Source organism: Sprattus sprattus, assembly GCF_963457725.1.
Source record: "Sprattus sprattus genome assembly, chromosome: 19".
In the NCBI taxonomy this organism is placed as follows: domain Eukaryota; kingdom Metazoa; phylum Chordata; class Actinopteri; order Clupeiformes; family Clupeidae; genus Sprattus; species Sprattus sprattus.
In genome coordinates this window covers 17,311,158-17,326,774 of record NC_137917.1, presented here as the reverse complement: position 1 = coordinate 17,326,774, position 15,617 = coordinate 17,311,158, and the positions used below count along the sequence as shown (strand labels likewise).

The 15,617-nt window shown below is 45.5% G+C and overlaps 1 protein-coding gene across 1 annotated transcript; it reads right to left on the bottom strand.

Annotated features, from left to right (window-relative positions):
- Window positions 1-8,543: 8,543 nt before the first annotated feature.
- fdps (farnesyl diphosphate synthase (farnesyl pyrophosphate synthetase, dimethylallyltranstransferase, geranyltranstransferase)) lies at window positions 8,544-15,195 on the bottom strand. Its single transcript, XM_080857416.1, has 10 exons — window positions 15,080-15,195; window positions 14,395-14,544; window positions 11,999-12,139; window positions 11,601-11,681; window positions 11,066-11,188; window positions 10,801-10,889; window positions 10,612-10,684; window positions 10,429-10,506; window positions 10,163-10,297; window positions 8,544-9,421 (listed from the first exon to the last, which is right to left on the bottom strand). The coding sequence occupies exons 1-10, from the start codon at window positions 15,101-15,103 to the stop codon at window positions 9,221-9,223; spliced, it is 1,095 nt and encodes a 364-aa protein (XP_080713542.1). The 5' UTR covers window positions 15,104-15,195; the 3' UTR covers window positions 8,544-9,220.
- Between the last annotated feature and the right edge of the window lie 422 nt (window positions 15,196-15,617).

The window sequence follows — 15,617 nt, the reverse complement described above, 5'->3', positions numbered from 1 at the left end:
AGAGAGAGACAGGCGGCCAGGCTAAAACACAAACAAAGCAGCTAGACAGACTGGGTTTTGGACAGTCCAAGAGTGAGAGGAGACAGAGCATAGAGAACGTAGAGAGGTCCCTTACTCAGAGCGCATGGACGTGGTGTCTGCTTGGTGAGATTGGGAGTGGGGGGCTCCTGGACCGGAGCCCTGATCGGGGGAGTGTAGAGGTAGGGGTAGTAGAGTGGGGCAGCTAGGGCAGGGAGGGTGTGACTGCGGGGGAAGAGGGGTGAGCTCAAGCCAGACGTGTCCACCCCCGGGCCTGGGAGCCCTGGCCTGTAAGGGGGCGAGAGCGCACCTACGGGGGAAAGGCGGGGGGGAGCACCTTTGTGCATAGGGCAGTTTTTGGGGTGGTAGAGGTAGCAGGTGGGAAGGGGTGGGGGAGACATTTCTACAGAACCCAAGGACTTCATCTGGTCTAAAGAAGAGTCCCACGGGATGCATGAGTCACTCTTCTGGTAGGGAGTCATCACATGCTGTGAATCAGTGCTGCTCTGCTTGCTTGAGTGTGGGTAGCTCTGGGTCTTTTGTGTGTAAGCATAGCTTAGCATTTCAATGTTTTTGTATGGAGTGGTGTTGCCATCATTACATATGTCTACTCCATTGTCTCTTCCCTCACTCTGAGATTGATACAGAGAGTCTACATTACAGTTTAAAGTGGTGCAGAGCAGGCTATCCATGTTGCTGCTGAAGTCTTTCTTACGGTGATAGTCATTATCAATCTTAGTGGTTGGCCCGTTACTGTAGCCGTACAGAGAATCAAGATTACTTTTAGCAATGTTATCATGGAGGTATAGTGAATCTACGTTGCTGTCGACATCGTCATTCAGGAAAACAGTGTCATAAACACTGCCGTTCAGTTTAGAGCAGTAGAGGGAGTCGCGGTATGTCTGACTAACGCTGTCAGAGGTCGGGGAAGTTTTTGTTTGAAGGCTTTCCTGGCAGCGAGTAGAGCTTCCAGGCTGCGCCCTTTGGGGGCCTTGTCTGCCCATCAGAAGGGGGGGTGGCATGGGAAAGGAGTGCAGGAAATAGGTGGAGGGGGGTGCTTGGGGACGGGCAAGAGAGAGGGGGGGCGAGGACACTGCGTGAGGAGCAAGTGGGAAGAGCCGAGGCAAGGGCAGTGGGGGGGGGAGCACAGAGAAGCAGAGATGGGGAGGAACAATGGAGGGTTTTGAGGTTGTCGAAAAGGGATGGATGGATGGAGGATGCAGATACGAGGGAGAGAAGTAATGGAAGAAATGGTGAAGGGGATTGAGTCAACAGGAGTAGGGAGGGAGAGAGAAATGGAGAAAATGTTAGTGTCATTTTGAACGAGAGAGAGAGATAGAGAGAGAGAATGCATATATGAAATCACCCCTGACACCATCACCACAGAGTCCATCACCAACACATGCAGAGGAATTGCACACATCATACTCTGAAATACATCCGAGGACAAATAAACACACAGCACAGTACAGTACAGCACACCGCAACACAAGAAAGTGGATTAGAAGACTCAGATAGCCCAGACTCGCTGCAGTATGAGGGGTGTGATGTCTGAATCATGGTGCGTGCGGTGATGACATTCGAACACAACACAAACACAGCCCATCACAAGTCTTAACGTCCTTTAACAAAGCAGTCCAGCATTCTGGAGGTGTACTACTTAAATCACCACATCCAATATTGTTCACATTGAAACACACTTATTATGAACATGATGCTAACAGCGTTTTAGCAGTTCCAGGGCAAAGGTTTGATCTTTTCAGTATGGGATGAGATACTTCTACGCTGAATCTACAAGAATTATTTTCCAAGAACAAAATTGCCTTGGTTCCATGTTTTAAACTAACTAAAGCATAGTGTTGATGTATCATTCAATCCAGTGGCTACTTTAAATTCAGTCTAAGTTAAACCAGCCGGTAGGTAACAGTAGTTAATGCTGAGTCACAAACTTCTTTAGAAAAAGATTCACCTGGTATTCAACACACTACTTGTCAGTTTATATACTATCAATTGATACAGAACCATGGTAGCCTATACCTAATTTCATACCTAAAAATTGTGAACTACCGTACCTTAGACTGCTCTCTGCTAATACAAACAGATTGTGTGCTTTTCCTGTGTTTTCTTCGTGTGTGTTTTTGTGTGCCTGTGATAGGCTCAGAGACTCATTGCCCGCCTCCGTCATTCTTAAAGGTATACACACGCGAAAATACAGCACAGCAGACAGATTTGACACATCCATTTTACAATATAACACATCTAATATATTTGTAAGCAGTGCACAATCCGGTTTTGCCAACGCATTACATAATGACCAAAACACAAAAATAGTGCTTCAGATATCATCTTACATTTTCTCCATAAAAATGAAATTATAAAATGGGAGAATAAAACATGCCTTTTTGTATTTTGTATTATATGTCAGCTCAAACAGTTGTGAAAATAACTAGGCTAGCATGTCTTAAAATGTATTCTGTTTGTCTTTCAGAGCCAGTTCATCATGGTACACTGAGTAACTGTGAATGGGTCAGCTGTAGCCTCAAGCAGATTTTATTTTGCATCGTTGGACTGCTACTGCGGAAAGAGCTGCTGGTGAAGAGAGATTACCACCCTAGAGCAGCTAAGTGATATTTACAGCTTCTGCTGGGCATACAGGCATGAGGTGTGTAATATGATCTGGGTCGATGCTGCAGTCCCAGAAGGGAGAGGGATAAAATGTCAACGTCAAAGTCAGGAGGAACAGAGTGGAGGGAGGACCTAGTAGATGGGACACATCAATTCAGGGATGAGATGGAGAGAGGTAAACACATAGATACAAAACAGGTAAAAGAACAATGAAGTGAGACAAGAGAGAGAGGGAGAAAGAGAGAGAGAGGGAGAATGAGAGAGATGGATGGAACTAATGTATGCCTGTGTAGATGGTAACCATTTTTGAGGTCCCTTAACTTCTGTTACTAAACAGTGATTAACATAAACTCATTTATATCCACAGGTAAAGTTAAATATTGAGGTTTAGGGGTTAAGGTTTTAATGACCTAATGAATGAGCTATACTTTACATCTAGAATTTCTTGCCTGCCATTATTCAGATCTTTAATTCAGTGATTCAGTATAGTTAATGCTGCTTTTGCATTTCATTATGGTTAACTTGGATGAAATCTAAAGTGAGATTAGGTATATAACGTATATAAGGTATATAATGTGTCTATAATGTAATGTTCACTTGTATATTTTATGTATACTTATATTATTGATTCACATGTTTACATGACAATATAATATAAATCATATGATATTTTGTTCTGGATATTTCTCACTGTGACACGCAGATAGAGTGACAGTGAGAGGAAGGGGCACTTAGCTGTACTTAATGCCTGCAGAGAACATGAATGATTTAATGAGCAGAGATGACATCACGCGCAAGGACGTCCCTGGATAAAGGTCTTTGCAGCATCCAGCATCTCTACTCCATCCTGAAACACCACAACCCCATCTGGCAGGGGGTGAGTGCCACTCAAGTCCAACTGTCTGATGATGAGTCATGGGTGGCTGCACAGAACCTGGCATAAATCTGCACCAGCTGCTGTCTCGTGTTTGCTGAGAATGCCGGTTACTGACATCCATGCTCAGCCCTATTCGTACTCATGCTCTGAAAGCCTTTCGATCTGGCTGATGGTAATAAACTGGAGTTGCACTGGATGGAATGGAAGACACAAACTCACCTGTAGTTCTCGATTCCAAGGTTCTCCCTCCATCTGCTCTTCCTCTCACCTGCTCTTCCTCTTCATCTTCTTCTTCCCTCTGTTGCCCATCCCCCTCCCGTTCACGTCCTATATTCCACAGATTCCCCGCACTGACCGAGGAGCCAATCCGCTGCGAGGGGTGGGGCTCTGCCTGGCCGTCGCCCTCTAAGGTGAGGTGACGCATCTCCCTGAAGAGGGACAGTGAGGCGGGAGTGGGTGGCGGCATCAGGAGGCAGGCCTCAGCCTGAGAGGTGTACTCCCACTGCGTATCGTCCCCGCCTTGCTTTTGCCTCCTCCACTTCAAGTTGTACAGGAAGTCCGGGTCAGGTGTTACTATGCTCAGGTCTGGCTCAGGCTCAGCATAAACCGCCTGGAAGCTCTGCTTGCTTCGGTTGCGCAGCTCTTTGAAGGTTGTGACCTTTGACCCCAATGGTGCCCTTGGTGGGATAACTCCACTGGTGCTCTTCCTAGCTGCTTCTGTTTCTGGGGTGAAGGCGATGAGCCAGTCAAAGCGGTCGGGGCGGGCCGCATTGGCAGGGACAGTGCAGGGCTTCATAGGAGGAAGTTTGGGTGTGCTTGATGTCACAGGAGGACATGGGGGCAAAGGGCGAGGGGGGGGGTGGGGGAGGCGTGTCAGGCATCTCAGACGAGTAGTCAAAGTTTTCAAAGGTGACTTTAGTGCTGTTGGTGTTGCAGAGATCAGTAGTGTAATACGATTCAGTGCTCAGGCTAGCGTTAGCACTGTATCCACAGCTACAGCCTGAGTTAACGCTGCCTCCATTTTGCTTCCGTCTCCGTGCCATCTCTGTGAAGGAGGTTGTTCTAAGGGTGTCCCTCTTTGTGTCATCTCCTTGAGATACATCCGCTCCTCTGTGTTCTCCAAACTTCCCGGCCTCTCCCCATCCATCTGTCCATGCCACCTCCATCCCCTTTGTGTCATACTTGCTCGCTCTGTCTCCACTGATGTTCATGCTGTCTTTGCGCCGGGATATTTTGACTGGTTCAGGCTCAGGGGCAGCCACATCCTCCTTCTCTCCCTGGCTGCTGTCGAGGGCCCCGCCAACGCAGACTCCCAGCTCTGGGCTAAGCTTCAGCAGCTCGGCCTGAGTGAGACCAGCCAATGCCAGCAGCTTATGGATCTCCACATCCAGCGCGTGGAAAGATGGTGGAGGAGGCAGCGATGGTGGTGGGGGGATTTTGGGGGGAGAAGGGAGGGTGGGTGGAGGAGGGAGAGGAGGGGGTTTTGAAGTGGGGGCTGGGAGCGACAAAGGTGTACTCTCGGCCAGCAGCTGGGCACATCTTAGGGCCTCCCGACGCGCCAGGTGACGAGTCCTCGGGGGAGGGATGGGGGGAGTAGGTGTGGGGGCGCAGGGGCTGGCAGAGTAGAGGGTGAAGTAGGGGATGGCTTGAGAGGGGGGAGGAGGGAGGGGAGGAGGATCTGGAATGGGTTTCTTGATCTTGTGTGAGGAAGGAGACAATGAGCTGACAGCAGTGGCTGTAGGGGAGGTGGTAGAGGAGGCTGCAGGCGAACTCCGACTGATGTTTATGTATGTGTGAGTCTCAGGCTGGGTACTCACGTGTCTCACGGGAGGTTTGGGTGGACGAGGGGGCGGCTCCAGGGGTGAGGAGGTTAGAGAGTCTGGGACCACTGGCTCATCCAAATCTGAGGGGCCAGAAACGTCCACCCCAGCATCGGAAAATTCCTGGGAATCACATGAGCTATCACTTTGGTACAGTTTCCAAGGAATGTCGATGTTCCCCATCTCGTCCAACATATCAGAGAAGTCCTCCTCGTCCAATTCCAGGCCTGCATCTTGAAGCTTCGCCAGATGAAACAGTTTCACCTGCCGGTTCACCTTCTCCAGTCTGTACAGATGGTCTAGACGATCCCTCAGGCCCATCTCATCATCCAGATCCCAGCACACCACTTGAACAACATGATAGAACCGATCCATTTTCCCCAGTTCGTCCATGGAGTCCAAAAAGTGTAGAAGGCCAGATTTTGTGCCACATTGGCCCGTCTGCCCTTTGCTGCCTGCAAAATCAGATGAGGGAGAGGATGGGGCAGAGGGGTAGCCTTCATCCGGCGAGCAAGGGGACAAAGGGTGATCCATGGTGGCATTAGGGTTTAGGGGTAGGATGTGGGACTGGGTAGTGGGAGAGTGGGATGGCGGGTACCGTTCTGGGATGTCCTGGTCTTGAGATGACAGTGAGTATGTGTCGGGACAGTCCAGCTCCAGGTCAGAACAGCTACTAATGGATGTGGATGAGGAGGAGGTGGAGCAAGACAGAGAGAACTCCAGCATAGAAGCTGGGCAGTCACAGCACGAAGGGACGAGAGTGTCATCGTCATCTTCGTCGTCATCATCCTCTTCTTCTTCCACTGCCACTTGATCATTCCCATTGGGGTCTACACCTGGCCCAACAGCCACCTCGATGTCAGTGTCTTCTTCACCCGGCTTTTCCTTGTCTTCAGCCAATAGGATTTCTTCCTTTTGTTCTTCGACCTGAGCAACCGGGCCACTCACGGCCTTTACTTCTACGGTACAATCGGGCTTAGTTTCAGCTTTGGCCTCCTCCTCTGGCTTCCTCTGCCAGGCCTCATCTTCTTTGTGGGGCTTAGAGGGCTGCTGCAGTTGCAGCTGCTGTCTCATGGTGATGGTGTTGTTGTTGTTGTGGTTGTGATTGAAGAGGCTGTTGCTGTCCTGCGGTGAGCGGCCATCGCAGCAGAGGCAGGGAAGGCTCGGCTCGTTGCAGTTTGGGTCAGCCACAACAGGAGGCAAATTGGACACGGCACGTCTGTTCTTGGGCTTTGGATTGGCTGCACCTGACAGGGTTGTGTTTTTCTGTTGCCGGGCTACGGTAGGCTTTACTGCGGGCTTGCGGCCAGCTTGGGCTACTAATCGTAACCTGGAAGACTCAGGGGGACCTCGAGTGACCCGGCGGGTGGAGGAGGTGGTTGTGTTGGGTGTACTGTTCATGTTTTTGTCTTCCTTCCTGGTACCTGGGCCCTGAGACTTTGGATCTGCCTTTCTGGTGGTTTCCAAACGACGAGGCCTTGCAGGCACAGATGGGCGGGAGGAGGAGTGCATTGTAAGATAATGTTTTTTTTCTGAGCAAAAATCTTTACTTTGCGGTGAAATCAGAGGAATTCATTTATATTTCAAGGGAAGCTAGATCCAGACCACCTCAAGCCATCATAGTCACATCTTGGCCTAACTCAGGTCCTGGAATCCAACAAAAAAAGACACAAGCATAAAGACACAAGCAAAAACTGTGGGCTATATGATACATAGGCCTCATATAAGGCACAGCCTTAACACATATCACCTTACATATAGGCTACTTCTACATCAGCACTGGATAACCGTACTAAAGAATCCCACATCACAGTGTGCAGAAGGATACGGCACAAAGTTAGATTATGAATTTGAACTTCAACATTGTATTGAAATACAAATAAGAACTAGGCCTTGGCCTATAGGCTACTGGACAAGTGCATATGCACCACAGAAGGCTGTAATAGGCGAGTAAGACAAAATCCTGGTCCAATTTAACGTAGTGTCAGACCCTGAAAACATTCGGAAACTAATTAGCAATTATAGTCATATTTCAGCATCCCGAGCTACGCTGTTATTCCGCTCCGCTGAACGATAAGAGCAAAGGGCCGTCAAGGGAGATGTATCGCCCTGCCTCTCTCTTTCCTCTGCATCTCCCTGTACACGTCTGAAAATGAAATAACTAGGAACCATGTCCTGATACAAATAGTAATCCGTGGAAATAGCGTTAAAAACGCAAACAAGAACACATTTACGAAACATAAAATCAGCATAATAGCTTCGATTATACATGATTTACCCCCGGCTACGCGCTGCTCGTATCCAACCAATGTCCTTGGATGTGAAAAAGAGAAAAGACATAAAGCACGTAGCCTAGGCCTATCATAGATTAAAGGCGCAGTCGTGAAAATACGAGATGTACAGGGCTTAAAGTTGTTTGTATCATCTCAAGCTAGTGCTAAAAAAAATCTCCATTTTATTTACCAGTAACTGTATCGACCCGAACGAGCTGATGGAGACAGAGGGGAGAAGGACAGAGGGAGGGGGTGCTTGCCTCCCGCCGCATCGCGGTGCTGCCTCCCCCGCTCCCTGTCAGGATGCTATTTTCCCCGCTACGGCCATAACATGCGTCCTTTTTTCTTATGTTCTCAGTAGATTACAAAAGCATACTGTCTAGACTGGGCTTTATTTATCTTTTTTGATAAAACAATATATACACAAATAATCCACTGACGGTAACAACAGTATTTTGAAGCCTAATAAAACCATCAATACAGGCTGGAATATAATAGTTGTAAAGACAATATCTTGTGTAAACTCACCTCAGTTTCCGTACTCCAAAATATGTATTTTCCCCCGATATCTGCACAGTGGAAGCTAAATGCAACCCTGACAGTCTTCTGCTTGTTTCCAGCGAAATACTCTACCTCGGCGACCCCCTCCTTGTCACTCCGTCATCATCCCCCCAACCCTCGCCACACCCCTTCCGCGCATCTCCGCTTGCCTCTTTCTGAGCTCTCTCGCTCTTCCAAACGCCACCCTATACGTAGATGTGGATTTTCAGCCACATCTATACGATTCACTTTCATCCCCAACCGAATATTACTCTTATATTATTCTGTTTGAAGCAGCAGGTTTGTTGCTTTAGCGGTCTTGCTCTGAGGTATTCATCTAAAGCCTGTTTTATGTTACTGTTATTTTAGAGCCAATAAATTCAAGCAAAATGACCTTGTTTCTTTATTAAAAGCAGCATCTATGATTTACAGCAGTTTTTACAGAAAAGGGTGAGACACACACACACACTTAATGAAAACCATAGAGCCTTTCATATGTTCTTTTTTCTGCCAGTTCAAAATCATTTTTTTTTTTTTTTTTTTTTTTACAAATTACATTAAACATGCTCAATTAAAATACAGCACCATTTTCTCGTTGGCAGAAGTCTAAAGCAAATTGAAAAGCTGATATTTGCCTGTCATAAAACCTGGCTCACCCCATTCTAACACATTCTATTCATAACACAGAGAAATGCAAATATTTGCAAACTTTCACAACTATTATTTGACATACCATGATCTCACACAGAGTGATTGGAAGGTACTCTGGATAGCTTTTCCTCTTGTATCTCACAGGTTCCCTGGATTCCATAGGACCCATTATAACGTATCTGGGTGGTTGGGACTGGCAGCTGCCCTCGCCTATACTAAAGCCCTGTTAGGTTTCCCTCATTCCATCAGTAACTCTAGAAAGGTCTAGAAAACAAATACTGTCTATACAGATGTTTTAATGTACTGATATTTTTTATCAACAAACATAATTAGAAATACCCCAGGCCTGTCATCTATGTATGTCTGTTACCAACACCTTCATCAGCCCTCCAAGCTAAATCCACCACAGCCCTCCTTCACTTGTTCCTTTTGTAGATCTTCTTTGCGAAGTTGAGGAAGACTGCGTGGGGAAGGTTTTGGGCGTGGCACTCGATGAGCTTCAGCAGACGCTGGTAGCTCTGCTCCTCGTACTCGTGGTACTGCATGGGCATCTCCAGTGTGTCGTACAGCGCCTTCACTTTCTCCACACTCACAGCATCGCTGTTCCCATAACACGCCTGGGGGAAAACATCGCAGACACACACAGGTTTAACATTGGGGCGAACAATGGTGCAGTCCGCAACTCTAATAACATTTAGCAAATTGCTCCTCCCTGTCCACTAGCTGTGTGTTCTGTGTGTGCGCTCAAGAAAATCTCTTGTTTCCATAGACAGTCTTGGCTCTGTAACTAGGAAATAAACAAGTGGCTTGGGTCCAGCCATACATCATTCCAGCCAATCACCACGTTACGTCAGGGGCATAGAAGTGGAAGTTACTGCAGGGGCATGCGGTGTAATTTGATTGAATGTTGAGCTCAAATATCAAAACCCTTTTCCAAGAATCGTAGACTACGCCTTTAAGGCAGTGCTTCTGCTCTAATGATGCCTCTATAAGCTCTGCTGAGGTCTTAATATGCATGAATGCTACATTTGATTGAGCCCTATAACAGTCCAATGATTGAAATGAAAAACCATAATAAATGAAACGATTAAATAATTTTCCTGTTCAATCAGTCAATAAGAGTGATCTCCCTCACCAACAGGCTCGGCAGCTGATATAACATGCCCAATCGGCTGACAAGCCCCGACACACAGCAAAAACTAGGGCCACAGACACCGAAGGCCTAACATTGTCCAACGGCCAACTGTTGACTTTGTGTGTCACTGGGCTTAAGAGTGAAGGGTCATGGTAAGAGCATGTGCCGATGTAGTGAGACGATTGCCTGCATTCATGTTTGTGGCCCTCATCATCCCCCTTACCTCCAGTTCTTTCCTCTGCTCTGGGGTCATGATCCCCAGAGCGGTCACCACCAGCCAACTGCATTTGTTGTCCTGGATGTCAGTGCCAATCTTTCCTGTGACTGCAGGGTCACCATAGCAATCCAGATAGTCGTCCTAGTGACGGAAAACAAACTCTCTTATCAGGTCATTCAGAAGAACCCACAAAAGCTGAGCAAATGTTTACATTTTGAGCAGTATGTCAACTAGGTTCTGCACAAGGCCTAGTGATGTTTATGGACCAGTACCTGAATCTGAAAAAACTCTCCCATCTCCAGTAAGATATGCTTAGCGTTGTTGTGTTCAACTTCATTTTCAATTCCAGCCTGTGGAACAAAGAAAATAATTTGAACTCTAACTTTATTGCAAAATGGGAGCAACATGTTTCCAAGTAAACTATACCAGTAAAGTTGTGATCTCACAAAACACACCATGTACATAGCGGCGGCCACAGGAAGGTAGAAGGAGTAGAACGCGGTCTTGTACTTCACTATGGCTTTATACCTGAAAAAGACAATGAAAAACCTGAGACGTTGTTTCAAGAAAGCAGCCCATCTTTAAACTACCGTACTAACTTCTCCCCACAACAGAAACACACACGACATCCACAATTTCCTCACCTCTCCACACTGAATCGGTTCAGGTCAACTTTATTAGGGGGTGCGGTCATCAGGTCCAACGCCTGGCCTAGTTCCGTCTGAAAGGAGGTCTAAAGGAACATAGAGTGTTACACTGGTGTACTATAAACATGTCATATTCACCGCATTAGCTGGGATGGTTAATGGTAAAGGTTTATGCGGTCTCGTACAACACACTCATGAGGACTTTTGGTTTGTGTGAGTACAGACATGGAAATCAATGCATTCGTCTATGTGCCAGTCTCACCTCTGTGAAGAGCTCAAGCAAGTGAACATAGTAGGGCTGTCCTCTGCAGTGCCTGCGCAGAATACGGTAGATAGCCCCCTCTAGAAGGAAAGCGTCATTGATGGCATCCATACCAATCCCCTCCTGCGGACAAATCCATAAGCACTTATTAGAGGAACCCTTATCATATAAAACTTTAAACTAGTGGATTAATTGCACATCTATTTCACTATGCAAGTCTATTCTCTGCTTTCACTGATGATGTTCTATTTTTAGTTAATCCTTGACCTTAAACCAAAATTAGGTACTACTGAATAAAAAGTGTGGCTGAAAGGATTACACTTACACTGTTACAAAAGTGGCACTGGCAACTTCACTTTGTAGAACACAAAATGAGCCAATCTGCCATTATCATTTTATAATACAGTATTTACTATCACAAAGACTTAACACACTAAGCGTGCCTGTCAAGCTACCTTTCCTGGCAAAAAACCCTGAACTTTCCCAAATGTGAGAACAAAGCTATACTTCTAATAGGTATGTCCGACAGGCTTACCCGCTTATACCAACAGGGCGCGCCTCTGCGGGTCTGTGAAGCGTCCATAATGTCATCTGCCACCAGGAAAAATGCCTGGAGCTAGAAGAGGAGGACAGGGGACTGTGAAAGACACTTTGCCTGTGTGTATGCCCTGTGTGTGTGTGTGTGTGTGTGTGTGTGTGTGTGTGTGTGTGTGTGTGTGTGTGTGTGTGAGAGAGAGAGAGAGAAAGAGATATTGGGAGTGTATGAGAATGAGGGAAAGAAAGTACTAGGAGCACAGAAGAGTGAATGGGTATGAGATTGCATCAATGACGGATGGCATCCCAACATTTTGTCTACACTTGCACTAGGCAAAAGGTGATGTAATCATCTTTCTACTGCTTTTATAGATTTTACTATGATGTTTCCATCCTCACCAGTTCAATACACCACCCCACCAACACTGCACGCTGAACATCATCATGGGACAGCTTGGCAGGGGGGACCAGTTCTCGCAAGGAACAAACTACCGACAGACCTCGGTTCCTTTTGCCTCCCGGTGCATTGTAGATCAGCACCTGATATTGAGAGAAAGAGGATGGTCAGATGAGACACACTCTGATGTAAGCAGGTTCACACTGCAGCTTTAAGTGTCTTAGTAAAATTAATTGAATGTAGCCAAGGATATATTTATGTATTGAATTGAATTCACATCTATTCTAAATATCATTATACAGCCGCGGAAAAAATTAAGAGACCACTTCAAAATTATCAGTTTCTCTGGTTGTACTATTTATTGGTATGTGTTAAAGTAAAATGTACATTTTAGTTTTATTCTATAACCTACTGGCAACATTCCTACCAAATTTCAAATAAAAATATTGTCATTTAGATAATTTATTTGCAGAAAAATGACAATTGGTCAAAATAGCAAAATTGATGCAGTGTCTTCAGATCTCGAATAATGCAAAGAAAACAAGCTCATATTCATTTTTAAACTACACAATACTAATGCTTACACTTAGGAAGAGTTCAGAAATCAATATTTGGTGGAATAACCTTGATTTAAAATCACAACTTTCATGTGTCTTGGCATGCTCTCCACCAGTCTTTCACATTGCCGTTGGGTGACTTTATGCTACTCCTGGCGCAAGAATTCAAGCAGCTCGGCTTCTTTTCATGGCTTGTGACCATCCATCTTCCTCTTGATCACATTTCAGAGGTTTTTTATGGGATTCAGGTCTCGAAATTGGGCTGGCCATGACAGGGTCCTGATCTGGTGGTACTCCATCCACACCTTTACTGGCCTGGCTGTGTGGCATGGAGCATTGCCCTGCTGGAAAAAACACTTCTCAGAGTTGGGGAACATTGTCAGAGCAAAAGGAAGCAAGTTTTTCTTCCGGGACAACGTTGTACTTTGCCTGGCTGAGGTTTGTAAAAGACCATAAGGATTGAAAAAGTGGACTGGAGGTTCTTCTAAGTTCGTCTTCTCTGATGAGTCCGATTTCACAGTAGGTGCAAGACTCTCTGGCTTGTAGGCCTCTCCAGGTCTCCGTCTAACCATCAGACGACCATGTGTTGGGCAAAGCTGAAAATTGGACTCATCAGAGAAGACGAACTAGAAGACCCTCCAGTCCGCTTTTTTCAATCCTTATGGTCTTTTACAAACCTCAGCCAGGCAAAGTACAGCGTTGTCCCGGAAGAAAAACTTGCTTCCTTTAGCTCTGACAATGTTCCCCAACTCTGAGAAATGTTTTTTCCAGCAGGGCAATGCTCCATGCCACACAGCCAGGCCAGTAAAGGTGTGGATGGAGTACCACCAGATCAGGACCCTGTCATGGCCAGCCCAATTTCGAGACCTGAATCCCATAAAAAACCTCTGAAATGTGATCAAGAGGAAGATGGATGGTCCCAAGCCATGAAAAGAAGCCGAGCTGCTTGAATTCTTGCGCCAGGAGTAGCATAAAGTCACCCAACGGCAATGTGAAAGACTGGTGGAGAGCATGCCAAGACACATGAAAGTTGTGATTTTAAATCAAGGTTTTTCCACCAAATATTGATTTCTGAACTCTTCCTAAGTGTAAGCATTAGTATTGTGTAGTTTAAAAATGAATATGAGCTTGTTTTCTTTGCATTATTCGAGATCTGAAGACACTGCATCTTTTTTGCTATTTTGACCAATTGTCATTTTTCTGCAAATAAATGATCTAAATGACAATATTTTTATTTGAAATTTGGTAGGAATGTTGCCAGTAGGTTATAGAATAAAACAAAAATGTACATTTTACTTTAACACATACCAATAAATAGTAAAACCAGAGAAACTGATAATTTTGAAGTGGTCTCTTAATTTTTTCCGCGGCTGTATATAGCTTCATAAAATACTTTACATGCCTTTTACACACATAATTCTTCAGACACTGACCGCATGTCAATAAATTGGATTAAACCCACAACTAAAATGCAACTGAGCCCTTTTCATACAGTTATTGGTAATCTATTGGGATAATCTTTTAGGTAACGCTAGTGATTCTTCACTATTCAGGAACATTTCTCTCTTGCGCCTTTTCACACGTCATGGCAATGCTGGAATAGATGGGGCAAGTGCTTGTTCCTGCTTTCATTCACAACACAGGCATTTCCCCTGTAATGTTACTATGTCTTAAGGTGGGACATTGAGGTTACAGATTTACATGAACATCACCCACATGAAGGTCTCCACCCCCCATGTTCAGGAACATTTCAAGGATGGCCTGCATGTGTGAAACACACTTAACAAAGACTGCTTATGACATAAAGGCCACTGGTTTGTTCTAGTAAGATGGCAACTTACCTCTCGGAGTCTGTTGAGTGCATCGGCAAGGACAGGATCGGTGATGTCATCCTCTGTGAGCTCGGACACCAGCTCCTTAAACTGTCTTTCGAAGAGCTGGACGTCTGTAATGCCCTGATGATGGACGCCGTTACTACATTTGCCGTCTCCCTGTAGAGAGGCAAGGACGCATTCAGACTTGAGTTAACGTTAGGTTTCAAGGAAAAGTTCGTCGCCACCGGCATGGCACCTAGGCATAGGTTTATTCATTGCAGAAAGACCAAGACGTTACTGTAACAGCTTTAGCGGTAAGAGGTAAGTCAGTGTTTAGGAAAACAGGAACCTCGAACAGTTTCTTGCACTCAAATGTTAGCCATCACTACCTTAAGTTAAGTGTTGACTAAAAAGAGTCGAATGGAATCGAGAAACCTCGCAGTCCGACAAATGTTAACGAACGTGCGTTAAGTGAAGCGAGTTAAGTCTATTTATGGATAGAGTACATGACTGAAGTATTCAGACTAAAGTAGACTTCTGCCAAATATCTAATGTTTTGACCGGTAAGTAGCCTGCAAAGTCATACACAAACTGTGTGGGACTAGCTCGCTACTCAATGTGATATGATAGCATTGGGTAAGTACATTCGGCGAAGTTCAGCTTATATACACTATCATCATGCAATGAGCATTTAATTAAATCATTCCCTTACCATGGTGCCCTTGATCGCCGCCATCGAGAGTAATCGTTCGTATTGCTGTACAACTCCCTACCGTGATGCTGTTATTGTACCTGTCATGCAATCTGTGCGACAGCCCACATGAGAAAGTGTCTTCTTAGGATTGGAGTTTCCGCTCTCAATTTCTAACGCTTGTTAAGAGTACCTTTAAACTACAACTTCCACAAATAAGCCTGTGGCTCGCAGAGGCGTGGCACAAACAGCTTCATATGACATTTCAGGTTATCATTGGACAACGCCATCGAACGAGGATTGGCTTCAGGATTTTCTACCAATGCAGACTCTCTGGAGGTGGAGCTTACATCAGGGGACCATCGGACTGCATCTCTGGCTCAGAGGTCACAGCCAGTGACGATAGCACACGCTAAACTAAAGCATATTCTAAATCACAGTAACTAATATTTATATTGAATAAAAATGTCTGTATTTTTTATTTTTTATTAAATGCATTTACATTTAAAATGCAGCCTTATTTATTGTCATACATTAATGACTAAAGAACAGTTATAGT

Coding starts and splice junctions, on each gene's coding strand:
- fdps (XM_080857416.1), bottom strand. CDS start 15,103: ATGGCGGCGATCAAGGGCACCATG. Junction 10,298..10,428: donor GAGAGTTTTTTCAGATTCAG/GTACTGGTCCAT, acceptor TTCCGTCACTAG/GACGACTATCTGGATTGCTA. Junction 9,422..10,162: donor AGCAGAGGAAAGAACTGGAG/GTAAGGGGGATG, acceptor GTTTTCCCCCAG/GCGTGTTATGGGAACAGCGA.